General features: G+C 36.0%; 3 protein-coding genes across 4 annotated transcripts; 1 reads left to right on the forward strand and 2 right to left on the reverse strand.

The window, feature by feature from the left end:
* Positions 1-33: 33 nt before the first annotated feature.
* LOC116002408 lies at positions 34-3225 on the reverse strand. Of its 2 annotated transcripts, none has more exons than XM_031242544.1 (4): positions 2107-3225; positions 1647-1873; positions 779-973; positions 34-560 (listed from the first exon to the last, which is right to left on the reverse strand). In XM_031242544.1, exons 1-4 carry the CDS (start codon positions 3188-3190, stop codon positions 429-431), a joined length of 1638 nt encoding a protein of 545 aa, XP_031098404.1. In that variant the 5' UTR covers positions 3191-3225; the 3' UTR covers positions 34-428. The 2 variants fall into 2 exon arrangements, with proteins under 2 accessions (XP_031098404.1, XP_031098403.1); XM_031242543.1 differs by having other exon boundaries at positions 1647-1876.
* A 1405-nt stretch (positions 3226-4630) lies between these two features.
* LOC116001449 lies at positions 4631-8946 on the forward strand. Its single transcript, XM_031241325.1, has 2 exons — positions 4631-5915; positions 7175-8946. Exons 1-2 carry the CDS (start codon positions 4647-4649, stop codon positions 8324-8326), a joined length of 2421 nt encoding a protein of 806 aa, XP_031097185.1. The 5' UTR covers positions 4631-4646; the 3' UTR covers positions 8327-8946.
* A 643-nt stretch (positions 8947-9589) lies between these two features.
* LOC116001680 (actin-related protein 2/3 complex subunit 4) lies at positions 9590-14638 on the reverse strand. Its single transcript, XM_031241579.1, has 9 exons — positions 14453-14638; positions 14085-14179; positions 13338-13403; positions 12782-12834; positions 12300-12327; positions 11987-12061; positions 10966-11070; positions 10359-10448; positions 9590-9867 (listed from the first exon to the last, which is right to left on the reverse strand). Exons 2-9 carry the CDS (start codon positions 14085-14087, stop codon positions 9778-9780), a joined length of 510 nt encoding a protein of 169 aa, XP_031097439.1. The 5' UTR covers positions 14088-14179; positions 14453-14638; the 3' UTR covers positions 9590-9777.
* Between the last annotated feature and the right edge of the window lie 506 nt (positions 14639-15144).

Below are 15144 nucleotides of genomic sequence, written 5' to 3' on the forward strand. Positions count from 1 at the left end.
TGGCATGCCAAAACCCCCTTGACAACAGAGTAGTGAGTAATCAAGCATCACAATTAAACTAGGCTAGAATTTCACAAGGAATATATGTGATTATGTGAACATTATTTCTTCAATATCGCGCAAGAAACAACAATCAAGTACCTCCAACATCTAAGTATCTAACATAATCAATTTACCAAAGAAAAACATGAATCTATAGTATCTTCCGGGCCACATCCATCAGCTTTAAAGGCAGCTCTGATTTTCTCAAAAACTCCAGCTTTTAACAGTATTCAAACATCTGTTTGGCTAAAAATGTTCAGAATTCAGATGTTATTTCCTCCTTGAGAAGTTGCGTAAACTGTTGAGCTCTCTTCTAAAATGTGGCCTGATTATCATCTATTGAGTTCTCCACCACTATCCAGTGTCCCTTTGGCCGTAATGGCATTTCAGCTCTGTGCAGCCAGTGAGCGCAAGGCCGTCTCAACATCAACAAGTGGTTGGCCTGCATAAAGCTTCAGTTGTCCTTTCCTGACAACAATTGCATTTTCCATACTTGATTTTACCGATTCATCGTGTTCCTGGAAAAAATGTTTTTTCATCCATGGTTACATAGTAAAAACACAATCAATGTAGGTGACACAACACAGTCTACAAAGTCAAAGTGACGCATCTCGCATGAACTCTTTTAGACAAGACGCAAAATCCCTCAAGTGCAAATGAATGTAAACTACTCGTTTTTTATTTACTTTATTTATTTAGTTTTTCTTAATAGTTAATATCAATTAAGGATTCTCACATTGAATGATAATAACACGATTTCAGTGCTGAAGTCTTCCAAATCTTCAAAGTAGGACTGCAAAATATAACAGAAATTGGCAGCATCACTACGATCTTCAAAAGCAACAATATGAGACAAATCCCCGGAGCTACTTTTTAAGGAGTACAGTCTTTGTTGTACTTTACCATCATGACTGGTATGCATGCGTACAACCTACAACAAAAGGGGTAATTAGCGACAAAGCATGAAGATTAAGTTTGAAATGTTTTGAAAGAGCAACAATATGAATATGAAGATGTATTAAGGTGCAGATAGTTTATGACTTTATGTACTCATTTTCCAAATGATATTTTGTAAGCAATAAAATGATGAACCTAAATTCTGATTACAGTATTGGGAAGAGCATTAATGATGTTTATGTCTTTACAAAGTGCAAATATAGTCTTGTATCTCTTCTCAATGATCAACTCAACTTAACTTCGACCAAGATTTTAAGACACATTTATTTAAAATATTTGAGTTTTCAATTCTTGAGTCAAGTTGTGTTTTGTGTGTGTGTGTGTGTGTGTGTGTGTGTGTGTGTAGCCTCATTATATATAATTGGTATCCTCAAACCTTGAATTTGTTAGTGTAAAAACTTCAAGTCATAATGACTCAAAAATGAGTGCACATGGCACATAAAAATGGGATAGAGAGAATACTGTTACGATATTTTATACAGCTGCTAGAAGGGTCTACTATCTTAGAATTTATAAAACAACTTCATATCAGACATGTCACATAGGTGTTATTAAACTACATTAACAACACTAGTAAACAAGCTTAGAAAGAAAAAAGCTGAAAAAGGAAACCAATTAGCAAGCAGTAAGTGGATTGAATTACGTACTAGAATGTAAGGGAGACTCAACCACCAGAAGTTGGTTTCTTTTTCAAAATTTGTACTCCCAGATTTCTTGGCTGATTGTTTCTCTGTACCTTTTTTCCCCTTTGAACTAAGATTTCTATTTGACCTATTCCTTTTGTTGGATACCACAGTAGTCTGTGGAATGCTAGGTTCATTGTTATTCGGAGCTTCAACCAACATACTCTGGTTACTTCCATCCTGAACAACACCTACTAGAAAAAGATGAAAAACAATAATAACATTTAGCTTAAGCATGAAGCAATTCTTGATTAATTGCTTACATGTACTGTTGTATAAGGTAGTGTAAAAATAGGCGATTTCAGGTAAGTCCTCTGCAATAAGTTGAACCTATGATAATGTTATATCGGATAACTTTAAGAATAGTACCAGTTCCTTGTGGGCAAGTAAAAGATAACTAGTCAAATGGATTTAAGGATATTACTAGTTCCGTGTACAGATTTTGCAACCTCTTGTCTCTCTCCTTCCGAATTCTTCTCCCTTCCTTCCAACGAGGTCTTTCCTACACCATGAGAAACATTACGTTTTCCTTGCTCAGATGTTTGGACATGTCTTCTCTCAGTTCTCTGTCCCTGTTCTTCCCCATTGGGTTTTACTGGAGCCGTAAAACCAGTAGGTTTCTCACTTGGTTTACCAGAAAAGTTTCGATACTTATGCTTTTTCTTAAACAACAATGCAGCATTCATTTCTTTTTCATCAAAACCACCAGTTTGCGCTTTCCTTTCACCATTTCTCCTCAGGTAACCATTTTTCATCAAAGATGCTGGCAGCTTCCCAATTGCATTACGAACAGAGCTATCATCATCTTCGTCATCGTCATAGCCAGAATCACTTGCACTACTCTTTGCAGCCTTAATCCTTTCCATTGCTCTAGCCTCCCTTGCCATCATCTTAACTTCCTCAATTTTCCTCTCCATTTCAGCCTCATCCACAAGTCCAATCCAGCCATTCTCACTCCCATTCAAGAAAAGTTTCACCTTGGACTTACTGTTCCCAACACCACCAATTTCCAAGATCTCATCTTTTTCATTTTTCCTACCAAATTTCCCATTTTTACTATCAACCCCAGCTGACCCGAACACCCTAACATAAAGGGTCGGAACAATAACGGCCGCAACTATCCATGAAAAAAGTTTCAAGGCAGAACTTTTACCGGGGTTTACTAAGCGAGGTTCAGAAACCTCAGCCACTTGCACTTCTTGTACTTCCGACTCCTTGGGCTCCTCACCGGAAACTTCAACGGAAGGGTATGCTGGAATTCGCTCCAATGGGGGTTCAGAGGGTGCTAAGGGGTCTATGGTGGGGGGTGTTTCAATGGGAACGGGAAGGGGAAATTTGGGGTGAGGTTTTGTAAGGGTTTTGAGAATCTTTTCGCGAAGATAATTCTTTCTCTTGGTGGGTTTTCTCTGGTTTAAGGCTGATAGTGAGGATTTTGGGGAAAGATCTTTTCTTGAAATGGGAGTGGAAGGAAGGAGAAGAGAAAGAGAGGTGCCCAGGGCACCCGCCATAGCTCTTCAGCTCTACAAGGGAGGCTCAGAGAGCATATTTTACTTCATTTCTTGCCTCTTTTTTTTTTTTTTCAAAAAGTAATTAAATGTAAAATAGGTTTTTTTTTTTTTTTTTTTTAAAGGTAAACGTAGTTATTTCATTAATTCATAACATAAAACGTTTACATCAATGATCAATGAAATGGTAAATCATTCCTTACAGTCAGACATAGAAACAACTTTTCTAACTATGCTATAAAAAAAACTTGAATCGGAGACTGTTTCATAACTATGAAGCTATGTTCCTTCAGGGAGCTTAAAGCTTCATCAAAGATCTGGGTCTTCGTCATCATTCTTTTTTACTCGCCCAGGATAAGATCAACACTTGTCTAAACCAAACTAAACAATTTATGCTAATGAAAATGAAAAAGCTCGTGAAAGTAACGAGTGTAAAAATGCTCGTGAAACTAACGAGATCAGAGGAAAACACAATAATAGAAAAATAAAAAGTGGTAAAGTCAAAGTAGGGTTGAGAGTTCAAGACTACCAACACAAACCCCAATACCTACCTACTATTATTTTATTCAAATGGAGAGAAAACGGAAGAAAAAATCTGTGGCGGTGGTCGGAGGCGGACGGAGCTGCGACGGTGGTCGGGACGGAAGAAGAGCGAGAGCAAACATAGAAGGTGACCAAAACCGCCGGCTCAAAGCTCCATTAGAATTCCGGCCGGAGGCCGGGGTGGAAGCTGGAGTTGAGCAGCAGAAAAATGCGTTTGGTTTTAGAGAGAGAAAGGAGGCACATTAGGATTTTCTAAATTATACCATATCAATTAAAAGTGAAAGTAAAAAAAGTAAATGTAAAATAGGTCATTGATTTATTTCTTTTGTATAATTGGCTCATTGGATTAAAAAATGCACAATTAAAACTATCTAATAAGTAAAATATATAAAATGTTTTTCATCTCGCCAAGAAAAATTATAATTTATACATCTTCATAATATGTCAATTATTTATGTGACTCTTGAATTATTTTTTTGAGAGAGCATTTTAAATGGCGAGTTATGTGACTTCTGAATTATTAATGGGGTAAATATTACCTCTAAATTTTTAAAAAAGTACATATATTACTCTAGATCTGTTTTAAAACGACACCGTTTTAAATCTCGGATCAGAGGAGGGGCAATACATGCATTGTTTTAAAAATCGCGCAATGCAATTTTCTTTCAGCACAACTGCAGTATCAGTTCAATACAACTACAGTATCCTTTCAACACAATTGCACTATCAGTCATGACCATGGTCCACAATATAATTTGCAATATGCACCATCTAATAATTTAGGAGTCGCATGACATACTAAGCAGGGTCATAAATTACAATTTCCTTCACTAATATATAATGAAAGATACGACGCCGTTTTATTGTCAAAAAAACTTGCCCCATCTAGGGTTTTTCTTCTTTACCACCGGCGAAGATGAGTCGCTGCTTTGCTTCAAAGATTTCACAGCTGAGTCTATTCTTTCCAGGCGAGTCTATTCTTTCCTTTCAATTGGTCTTATACGCGAATCAAATGTTCAATTTCATTTGTAAGAAATTTCCCCATTTGAGGTCCTCTGCGAGATCTTCATTCACTACTTACAAACCCTATGGAACAAAATCTGGCATTGAATCCCCAAACCAAGCCAAGAAACACTCATATGCAGTTTCTTATCTCGTTAATACATTTGGGTTTGCTCCAGAAAAAGCTCTTTCAGCTTCCAAATATACGAAATTTGCATCCCCAGATAAACCAGAGTCAGTTCTTTCTTTCCTGGAAAATCATGGGTTCACTAAATCCCAGGTTTCAACCGTTGTTAAAAGGTACCCTCCCGTCCTGTTATGTGATCCTCAGAACACCCTTTTGCCCAAGATTGAATTTTTCAGGTCCTTAGGGTTCGCAGAAAAAGACTTCACTCGAATACTCTGTGTGGCTCCTGCCATTTTGAAGAGAAGCTTGGAGAATCAGCTCTTGCCAACTGTAGATTTCCTTAAAAAATTTCTATCTTCACCTGAGGAAATTAGGCTTTCCATTAAAAGGTGCCCCCAGATTTTTTTCCCAGATCGTCAGGCTTTTATGGAGGATAATGTTCAGCTTTTGAGGGAAATGGGAGTGCCTGAGTTGAAAATTGCACATTATGTTCAATACCAGCCTTGTTTGTTCATTAGGGAAAAGGATAAGTTTAGAAAGATGCTTGAGGAAATCAAGGGAATGGGGTTTGAGCCAACTCGAAACATGTTTATTGTTGCAGTTCATGTATTCTCTTCCCTGAATAAATTGACTTGGGAAAAGAAGATAGGCATTTATAAGAAGTGGGGGATTTCGGAGGATGAAATTCTTGAAGCTTTTAGCAGGCATCCTATGTTCATGTCTTACTCCGAAGAGAATATTATGGGGACGATGGATTTTCTCGTGAACAGAATGGGTTTCGCAACTTCTGATGTCATGAGATACCCGTTGATCATTTCGTATAGTTTGAAGGAGAGGATTATTCCTAGATGTTTTGTTTATCAAACGTTGTTGGCCAAGGGCTTGTTGCCTGCAAACGACATCACTGTACTTGTTAGGATTTTGAAAGTTTCTGAAGAAAAGTTTCTAACCAAGTTTGTGGAGTGCTATGGGAAAGAAGTCCCCGAGCTGCCAAAGCTATATCAGTTGTCTTGCCTGAGCGGCTGGTTTGAGCTGAGCATGGTGACCGGGGACTCTTAATGTTGTAAACAATTCATGTGCCATCTCGAGTTTGAATTGATTGTAGGTTGTCTGTGAACAAATGCTGTGTTTTATACTTGAAGCCATTGTGTTAGGGGACAAACCGTCCTTGATGATCCCTCGATCCTAGGATTTTAAGATTTCGACTCGAGACATTTTTGTAGGGCAAGCAAGAGTTACCAGACACCATTACACCAAGTTACATTATTACTGTGGTTACCCTATCTTAGGTCACCTTTTCGGTTTCAAAGTTTCTATCTTTGTAGCTTTTCTTTTTGTATAGCTATGCGCTTATTTTGCTGGGGATGCCCCGACCCCGAGTATGATGTACACAACATTTTTTCGTCGTTAATATATTTACCTTTGAAGTCTGAAGCAAATCTGCAGAATGTAAGAGAAGGAAGTCTTCAAGGTGCTGAAAGTTAAACAATTTGTGTGCATTGAAGTTCATATTTTATAAGTAAAGATCTTGAATTGAAACTGAAGTCTGTAATATTTGTTGTGTTTGTTAAGATATATACAAGATGAAGGAGAATCACAGATCACAATGAGACAAATCTATATTGTCCCTTTTGGTACGATACAAACCTATACTCCATCCGTCTCATTTTATGTGTCTGGTTCGATTAATGGGTTTTTTTATGTATCTAATTCAATTAATGAGACTTGACTGAAGTTCTTTTAATTCAATTTTTTATAATATTAAGTTTTGTATTAGCCAACTATTATGTAGTGTGGTGACATATTTGTTATCATCTTAAATGAGTGGTCACATGATCAAACTCTGATGGTGAATGATTTGACCAATAATCACCTGTCACGTTTGGAAGTGGCCCCCGGCTGAAAAGTGTTGAAAAAGTCGCCAAAACTCTAAGTAACTGGTAATGACAGCTGGTTTCTGGGCTTCAATGCTTCAAAATGATATGTTTAAAAATTTAAGCACTTAATTAACTTTGATTAAAGTTCAATAATCTTATTTCACCGACAAAATATAGGATGGAAATTTTAGTGGAAGATGTTTTCTTGAAATGGAAGTGAAAGGGCAAACTTCGCGCCTTTTTCAAAATTTTAATTTTTTTTCCATGAATAGAAACTACGTCGTTCTCCTGGCATAAAAATTTGTCCCTCAAATTAGGGTTTTTCACTTTTTCTTCATTAACACCGGCGAAGACTGTCGCGTAAGCTGCTTCGCTTCAAAGATTTTATGAGTATTTGTATATTCAAGTGAGTCTTTTCTTCTCTTCTCTTTTGTTTGATCTTACATAAATCAAATGTTCGGTTTCGTTTGTAAGAAATTTCCGCATTTGAGGTCCGCTGCTAGATCTTCTGTCACTATTTATAAATTTTATGGAACAAAAGCGGGAGATGAATCCTTAAATCAAGTGAAGCAAGAATCCTTGGTAGTTTCTTATCTCGTGAATAGATGTGGGTTTGCTCCAGAAAAGGCTCTTTCAGCTTCTAGTTATATAAAATTTAAAAAGCCAGATAAACCAGACTCTGTGCTTTCGTTCTTGAAAAGCCATGGATTCTCAGAAACTCAGGTCTTAAAAGTTGTTCAAAGGTGCCCTCCAATCCTGCTATGTGATCCTCAGAATACCCTTTTGCCAAAGATTGAATTTTTCAAGTCTTTAGGGTTTACGGAGGAGGATTTTACTCATATACTATGTAGAGCCCCTAGTATTTTCAAAAGAAGCTTGGAGAATCAGCTCTTGCCGACTATAAATTTCCTTGAAAGATTCATTTCCTCTCCGGAGAAAATAAGAGTTTGCGTGAAACGGGGTTCATGGATTTTTTCTCCGTCTTGTCAGGCTTTAATGGCAAATAATGTTAAAGTTTTGAGGGAAATGGGAGTGCCTGAATCGAGAATTTTGCATTATGTTCATCACCAGCCTAGGTTGATCACCAAGGACAAAGACAAGTTTAGAAAGATTCTGGAGGAAGTGAAGGGACTGGGGTTTGAGCCGTCGAGGAAAACATTTATGGTGGCGGTTCATGTGTTCTGTTCCATGAGTAAATCGACTTGGGAAAAGAAGATACGTATTTATAAGAAGTGGGGGCTTACAGAGGCTGAGATTCTTGAAACCTTTGGGAAGAATCCTTGGTTCATGTCATGCTCCGAGGAAAAGATTCTAGGGGCGATGGATTTTCTCGTCAACAAAATGGGGTTCAAACCTTCTGATCTTATGAGAAACCCTGTGATCATTACTTTTAGTTTGAAGAAGAGGATTATTCCTCGATGTTTGGTTTATCAAACTTTGTCGGCTCAGGGTTTGCTATTGACGGACTTGAAATTACTCACTAAGATGTTGTTCGTTTCTGAGGAAAAGTTCCTAATGGAGTTTGTACAGTGCTACGAGAAAGACGTTCCTGAACTGCTTAAGCTATATCAGTTATCTTGCCTAAAGTAGGCTTTCCCTTATAGCTGATTACCAGTTGCTTAGGCATTCAGCTTCATTCATCGCCCACGGCCCTATCAAGTTACTTCTCGAGCAAAATCAGTGGGTCTAGGTCATTACTCTATGGTATTCTGCTTGAGATTTTCTGCAATTCATGTTATCATTGAAGATCAGACCAAATGGAACTCGGTTTTCTGGTTCGTTTATAATGGTAGGCTATTAAGCTAAGAAGTATACAGAACTGACATTTCAGGAAAGCCAACAATATGCTGCTAGTGAAGCCACAGATGAGAATGATACATACAACAGTTGCTTATGTTTTGATCCCATTATTTTTATAAATTTCATAGCTGGTCCCAAATGTTTTATTTATGGTTCAATTTGATCCAATGTTGTAGAAGGCGCTAGATGCTGGCAGTCGTAAGGTTGTTCCGAGACAACTCCTAGCAATGACGTTTAACTACCTAGTCAGCGGCAGCCTAGGCTGAGTCTTACAATGATTTGATCTTGAAATCTTTGTGATTACATGGACTCTAGCAAATAGTTGTCCTTGCATGAGTAGTTTATTCATTTTTTAACAAATATTTAAAAGCTTATTTAAAAATAATTTCAGATTTTATTTGTTGCAAAAATCTTCTATTAGCTATTAAAATTTTATTTTGCAGAAAAATGATTTATATACTCTTAAAAAGAAAAGAAAAAAAAAAAAGACTTGTAATAGATAAAGTGCCTAGGACAGATGTATAAACTACTTTGATCTGCCTCACATAGCTATGCAAGCTGTTATAAACATTCCTATACTCCAATGTTCAAATATAGTATAGATGAAAATACATATGAATATTCATCACAAATGTAATGGGAAATTTTAAAGTGTCAATTGATAATATGTCAATTTGTATTAGATACAAACCTATATACAACCTACATTATTAGGGGTGAACATTAGTCGATTACATTCAATAATTGACCAATGACCAATATCTATTTTTTAATACATTCAATAATTGACCAATGACCATTATCTATTTTTTAATCTTCACAACCAACCGACAATATAGCCGGGGTTGGACAAGGCATTGGACTTAGTGATGGACTAAACTCTAAATAACTTTTATATATTATTGATTATTTGGTGACAATTAACTGAATAACCGAACTTTTTAAAAACCAAAATTTTCGGTCAATTCGGCAATCAATTTCGTCAGTTTTTCAGCAATTATGCTCAGCCCTAGACATGAGAGAGAGAGAGAGAGAGAGAGAGGAGTAAAAATATGTAGGAGACTGGTAACTTCACAAATCTATAATACACTATTAACTTGTCTCTTTAGAAGGGTGTGCTATATGAAGCACTTGTATCTTTAGAAATGCATGAGAAAGCTTTAAAGGAATACACATTGACCAAAACAGATCAGATCTTCCACTTGATGCTATAACTAAATGCATTGCAATCTCATTAAACATCAGACAAATTGCTTTAGAAACTCGGTAGCAACAAGCCGCCCTCGTGTGTTTACTGACAATTTGAGTTCACTGATCTCCTTATCGATATCCTGACAGTCATAGGAACAACAGTAAATATATCAGTCTACTCTTTAAATAACTATAATACTCCATCAAGGACAACCAAAGCACCAAAAGACAGTAGAATAGTAAAAATAAAAAGGTTAACTTATAAGCCTATGGTAATAAATAAATGCCATCTATCTATCGAAGCTAGACTATTGGGCGGTGCAGATAATCTTTACAACCATTCACCGCTAAACCTACATTACTGCTGTACACCAACCATTGTAAGCTCGCCCTCTGTTTGTACATCTCAGAGAAATGGGGATTGAACCTAAAACCTCTTATTGAGTCTGAAGACTGGACTATAGAGTCCTTGGCAGCTTGTTCTTTTAATGCATTGGATATTTTGTAACATGAAGAGCAAACAATATCTTTTCCTAGATTTAGCATGTGTTATTTTAGTATCTTTTCCAGTTACCAGGACTTTTGACCCCAAAAAGAGGGGAGCGCTACAAAAACATAATAGTGATCTTACCTCCATGAACTGTACTATAAAATCAATAAGTTTCGGCTTCTGCAGCTCTTCACAATGATAATTAGTTATGAGAAAACTAATATCATAGCCCTGAAAGGTTAAGTAGGCACAAATAATGAAAAGTTAGGAATTGCCCTTAATTAAATGTTAATTCGAAAACGTAAGTAAAGCACCAAAGTGGTCAAGATTACGTAGACAGTTATATGAAAGCAATATTGAATATCATCAACTAGAAAAATAGTTAATGTCTCCATCCATAAACAATGACTAGAAAACATAGTTTGATTCTATGAAAGCATTAATGATTTTCACTATCCAAAGTTGACAGTTGGACTTTCTCTCACATGCAAAATGATTTCTTTTATAATTCAAAATCTAAAAGACAAAAAATATGCATTTTAATTCCTATTACATGCAAAGATAATATACTCCTTCAGGACTAATAGATGGTTTAATTTTCTAATAAATTGTTTGGAGTGAAAACACACAAATGTAGTGCACGTAACTTAGATGGTGTGAAAAAAGCATGGAAACTTTATTGTTAAAATTGAAATGTGTCTGGAGCAGGAAAATTAAGATTGCTACATAGGAAGAAAGCAACACGTACCTGTACTGGCTTCCTCCTAAGTACCTGAAATGCCTCGGCTCTCATTGACAAAAACCTGAGGAACTTTTTTGCTAATATGTTTTCAAGCTCATCTGCCTGCTTTACCTATACAACACAGATAAAATAACATAAGAGGAATTTCAAGTTTTCAGTCATCATTTTCAATTCAATATTTTCTATTTTCTGATACTGCAGAATTTCATCTAAATGCTACAGATACTGAAGAATGGACCTCCCTGTCCTTGCTTGGCATAGAATCTCCAAAGTACCAATGGCCTATGGCCTCCTACTTAGTAGAAGAAGCTCAGTTCTTGTTAAGTAAGGCTTCTGCTTTAAACATTGTTAATGGAACTAGAGCATTGGAAGAGCTCCCAAAATAGATTATAGACTTTAACATCTTCTCAACTCTAGATTAGTTGAACCCATTGTGGCTACTAGGTAGGGATGGCAATTCAACCCGACCCCGATGGGGAACCCGGTACCCACCCCGACAGGGGCGGGGATGGGGAATTTTTCGGGGAATGGAGCAGGGGTTGTACCCCTGCCCCGACCCCGAAGCCTGATCCCAAACCCCCGAAATACATATATATTATGTATTACTCCGTATATTATATTTATCAACTTCTCCAATTAAATTTCCTTTTTTATTCCTTCTAATGGGCCACATAAATAGCATGCAACATTCAGGTCTGATACACCAAATAATTGATGATATACTTCCATGTGGTAGACCCAAGGGACTTCAATTGAATATTACTAGTCTATAGATAATGCATGAAACACCATGTACACAACTACTTAAAATGTCAAGGAAACAAATAAATGGAATTTGGATGTATATTGAACCCATTGGCCTATGGGATATTGAAGAAGATGCACAGTTGTATACTGCAGCCAAAATGAGCCATCATGATGTGAAGCTGGTGCTTAGAATGCCTCAGATGATCACCATATTGTAAATATGCTATAGAACATTTGTATAGAGAAACAAAAACCGGAATATGCACATTGCTACCAGTACCTTGAGGCTTATCCTCAGTGAATTAATAGATGTTTCTATCAAGCACCTTTCAGCTTCATTTCGACAAATCAAAACCTGGCAGATAGTACGCACTAATTCAATCTCAGAGAAAACACATGTAACAGTAACATTGTTCAAGAGGTCGTCATAACCATAGCCACAAAATCAGAAGTCATTATGTTTAGAAGTTACTTAACAGGTTAAATTTCCATAGTAGATTAAGAGAGGCATAAACCAGAAGCACTAAAGCTTCTCCAGTGTACACAAGAAATATGATTTTTTGACTTTTAACAAATAAAATAAAAATTCTTACAGGCTTAAGTAGAAGTTCTGCGCTGGTCCTGAAAATCAGACAACATTTAAGAAATTAACAAATATATAAGGATCAATGAATGGGACATAAAATCGAAAAGCAAAATTATTTATTAAAAAAAAAAAAGAGAAATATAATTTGTGGTGTGGAGAAAAGAAAAAATTCAAAATTTTAATCACTACGTAATTTACAAATACCAAGTTACCAACCATATTGAGTATCTAAAAAATTCCAAATATATGATTGTATTAAGGGAACTTCACGAACTGATTGCTTGGATTCCAGAGGACATACAAGTTTCCTAATGATCTTAAATTCATCTAGGCAAATTAGGATTTATCACTTCATAGTTGATCTATTTTCTTTGACAGGTATAAATTTCTTAGCAGTTAGCACTAGTGCTAAAGGATGGAACAACCCTCATAATGATGAATTAGTACAACCCCAAGTGATAACAATACAAACGAAGCAACAATTCATACTTTAGTTCAACCTCTGGTTTGTTATGCCTTTCAACTTCTTGACAAGGGAAGTTCTGCATACAGCACAAGAGGATATTTCAGCCATGCCCGAAGTGAATACAATAGCATACTTGTACAAACCAAATGGTTAGGAAATAATTTGGAGGAAAACACAACAAGCATGTAGCAGTAGTTCTGTTTCAGATAAGTGTTAACGCTGCATTATGAAATAAAAAAAAAAAAAAATCAGACTTGAATCCAAATGTGCACAAAAGTCTCTTTAAAAATGCAGTCTCCATGGATCAGGCAAACAAATATTGCTCTGTTGAATTCAATGAAGTAACAGTTACACACAAATACAGAAATAAAAGGAAAAGAAACAGAATGAGAACAATAAATCCATGTAAAAGAAATGTGTCTTATTGAGCATAAACACTGAAAGAGCATTAGCCAGTAATGGCAAAAGTAAACCGAAGTTAAAGAAATCTAAAAGGTGTTCTAGCTCTGCTGACTTGAATTCTAGTCAATGACATCACAAATGAGGCTATAAGATCACCAGAAATGCAATAATAAATACCTGGAGACACATGGCGGCCTCAAGAGTGTTTCTTATGCACGTCAGATATAACCGCAATGAGTTTGCCTAACAAATAGATCACAAAAATTCAGCACTCGCCCACGAAATGAAAACCAAAAAAATAGGAATAGGATTCCACAAAGAATGAAATAGAGAAGTAATAGAAAAAGAAATACTATCCCACTGTTTGGTTTATAAAAATGGAATACAGAATGAATAATATTCTATAACGTGGTTGGCTTAAGAATTGGAAAAGGAAAAAGTCTTCTGAGGAGTCCTACTTCATTGCTTTTAGGACAAACAAATAGGAAAAATTGCAATTACATTGATTATGTGAACCAAACTTGCTCTAATTTACATCAAAGTATGAAACAATCTCAGGCTAAGAAGTATATTTAACATTACATTTTCTTTGCTGTACTTCTTAACAATTTCAATTGCATGTAGAATTTTACATAATTGAGTGATACAAGACAAATTCATACATAATAAATTACTGAAATCACACCAATGAAAACAAAAATCACATTCTACTCAGTATATAGTTTGCTGCTCCACTTGTTTCCTTGTAAAAATTGAAATTTTACATATAGCTACATTATATATCTAATTAAAAAAAAATACTCCGTATCAGAGAATAGAAACCTATTAGTTTCAGCTGACATTACATTTTTCAACATTTTCTTAGCTCTGCTGGTAAATTTCAGCATAAACACGTATACATATAGAGAGAGGCGTGAATCTTACCATCGGAAAAAGAAAGATGACCGTCTCGAGGCTGACAAAGATTTACTTTGATGAGCTCAGTGTGTCCCCGAGTACACGTTAAGAACCGAATAGAACTGAAAATGAAGGTGAAGACAAAGAGCAAAACCTAATTTATACGTTTTCGCAACTGCAAAATCTGGAAACTAGCAATTCAGAAGCACCACAAATTAAATTTTCAGATTCTCCGTAAGATCCATTTTGCAAATGTATTGAATTTCAAAGGCACACCATTAACGCAGATCAAATAATGTCAGAATTTGAACGCACTAAACACAAAGTTAAACCACTCCAAACAAAAAATCCGATCATTCTACCTCAATTCATCAGATCAAGAAAATAAATGCTACCTTTGGTCAAGATGCAGTTGTTAATGGTCAAGGTTCTGATAATACAACGGAGAGAACGCAGAGGATGGAGGAGCTCAAAGGACGAAAGCGGTTGAGAAACTGGCAGTGATTTACAGCGTGAAGGAGGACGGCAGTGGCGGAAGGTGATGAAATTGATGACTTTGTCTCTTGATGCTTTTTTCTTGTTTTTCTTTTTTCTTCTAAAGTAAAATTTCACTCTCTATTATTTTTACTTTCTTCTTCAAAAATTATTTTTACTTTCTTAAATATTTTTTAAAACAAGTAGAAATTTATCTACACCTTGTTATCGCATATTGTGAACCATGCACTTTAGACATGATCATGACTAATAGTGTAGTTGTGTTGAACTAATACTCTAATACTGCAGTTGTGTTGAGAGGGAATTGTAGTTGCGTAGAAAAGATGGTGTTTCATCCGTTCAAGACACTGTATCATTTCAACACAACTGTAGTTCTAGGCGGATGAAACGACGTCTATTTCGCGCAACTGCAATATCATTTCAACACAACTGCAGTATCAATTTAATACAACGAGAGTATCAGCCATGGTGCATGGTCCACAGTATAATGATTGTTTTGTTATATGTAAGATCAATTATATTTTAACTCGAGTTTTAATTGTCAAGAACATTGTGATCTAGTGACATTAAATTGTTCTATCAATTTTTATAC

This window comes from Ipomoea triloba, chromosome 13 (genome assembly GCF_003576645.1).
Source record: "Ipomoea triloba cultivar NCNSP0323 chromosome 13, ASM357664v1".
NCBI lineage: Eukaryota > Viridiplantae > Streptophyta > Magnoliopsida > Solanales > Convolvulaceae > Ipomoea > Ipomoea triloba.

Coding starts and splice junctions, on each gene's coding strand:
- LOC116002408 (XM_031242543.1), bottom strand. CDS start 3,190: ATGGCGGGTGCCCTGGGCACCTCTCTTTCTCTTCTCCTTCCTTCCACT. Junction 1,877..2,106: donor AAAATCTGTACACGGAACTA/GTAATATCCTTA, acceptor ATCTTTTTCTAG/TAGGTGTTGTTCAGGATGGA. Junction 561..778: donor TCGTGTTATTATCATTCAAT/GTGAGAATCCTT, acceptor CATTTTTTCCAG/GAACACGATGAATCGGTAAA.
- LOC116001680 (XM_031241579.1), bottom strand. Junction 12,328..12,781: donor AAACCAGAGGTTGAACTAAA/GTATGAATTGTT, acceptor TCTGATTTTCAG/GACCAGCGCAGAACTTCTAC. Junction 10,449..10,965: donor TTAGGAGGAAGCCAGTACAG/GTACGTGTTGCT, acceptor TTAACCTTTCAG/GGCTATGATATTAGTTTTCT.
- LOC116001449 (XM_031241325.1), top strand. CDS start 4,647: ATGAGTCGCTGCTTTGCTTCAAAGATTTCACAGCTGAGTCTATTCTTT. Junction 5,916..7,174: donor GCATGGTGACCGGGGACTCT/TAATGTTGTAAA, acceptor TCTTTTGTTTGA/TCTTACATAAATCAAATGTT.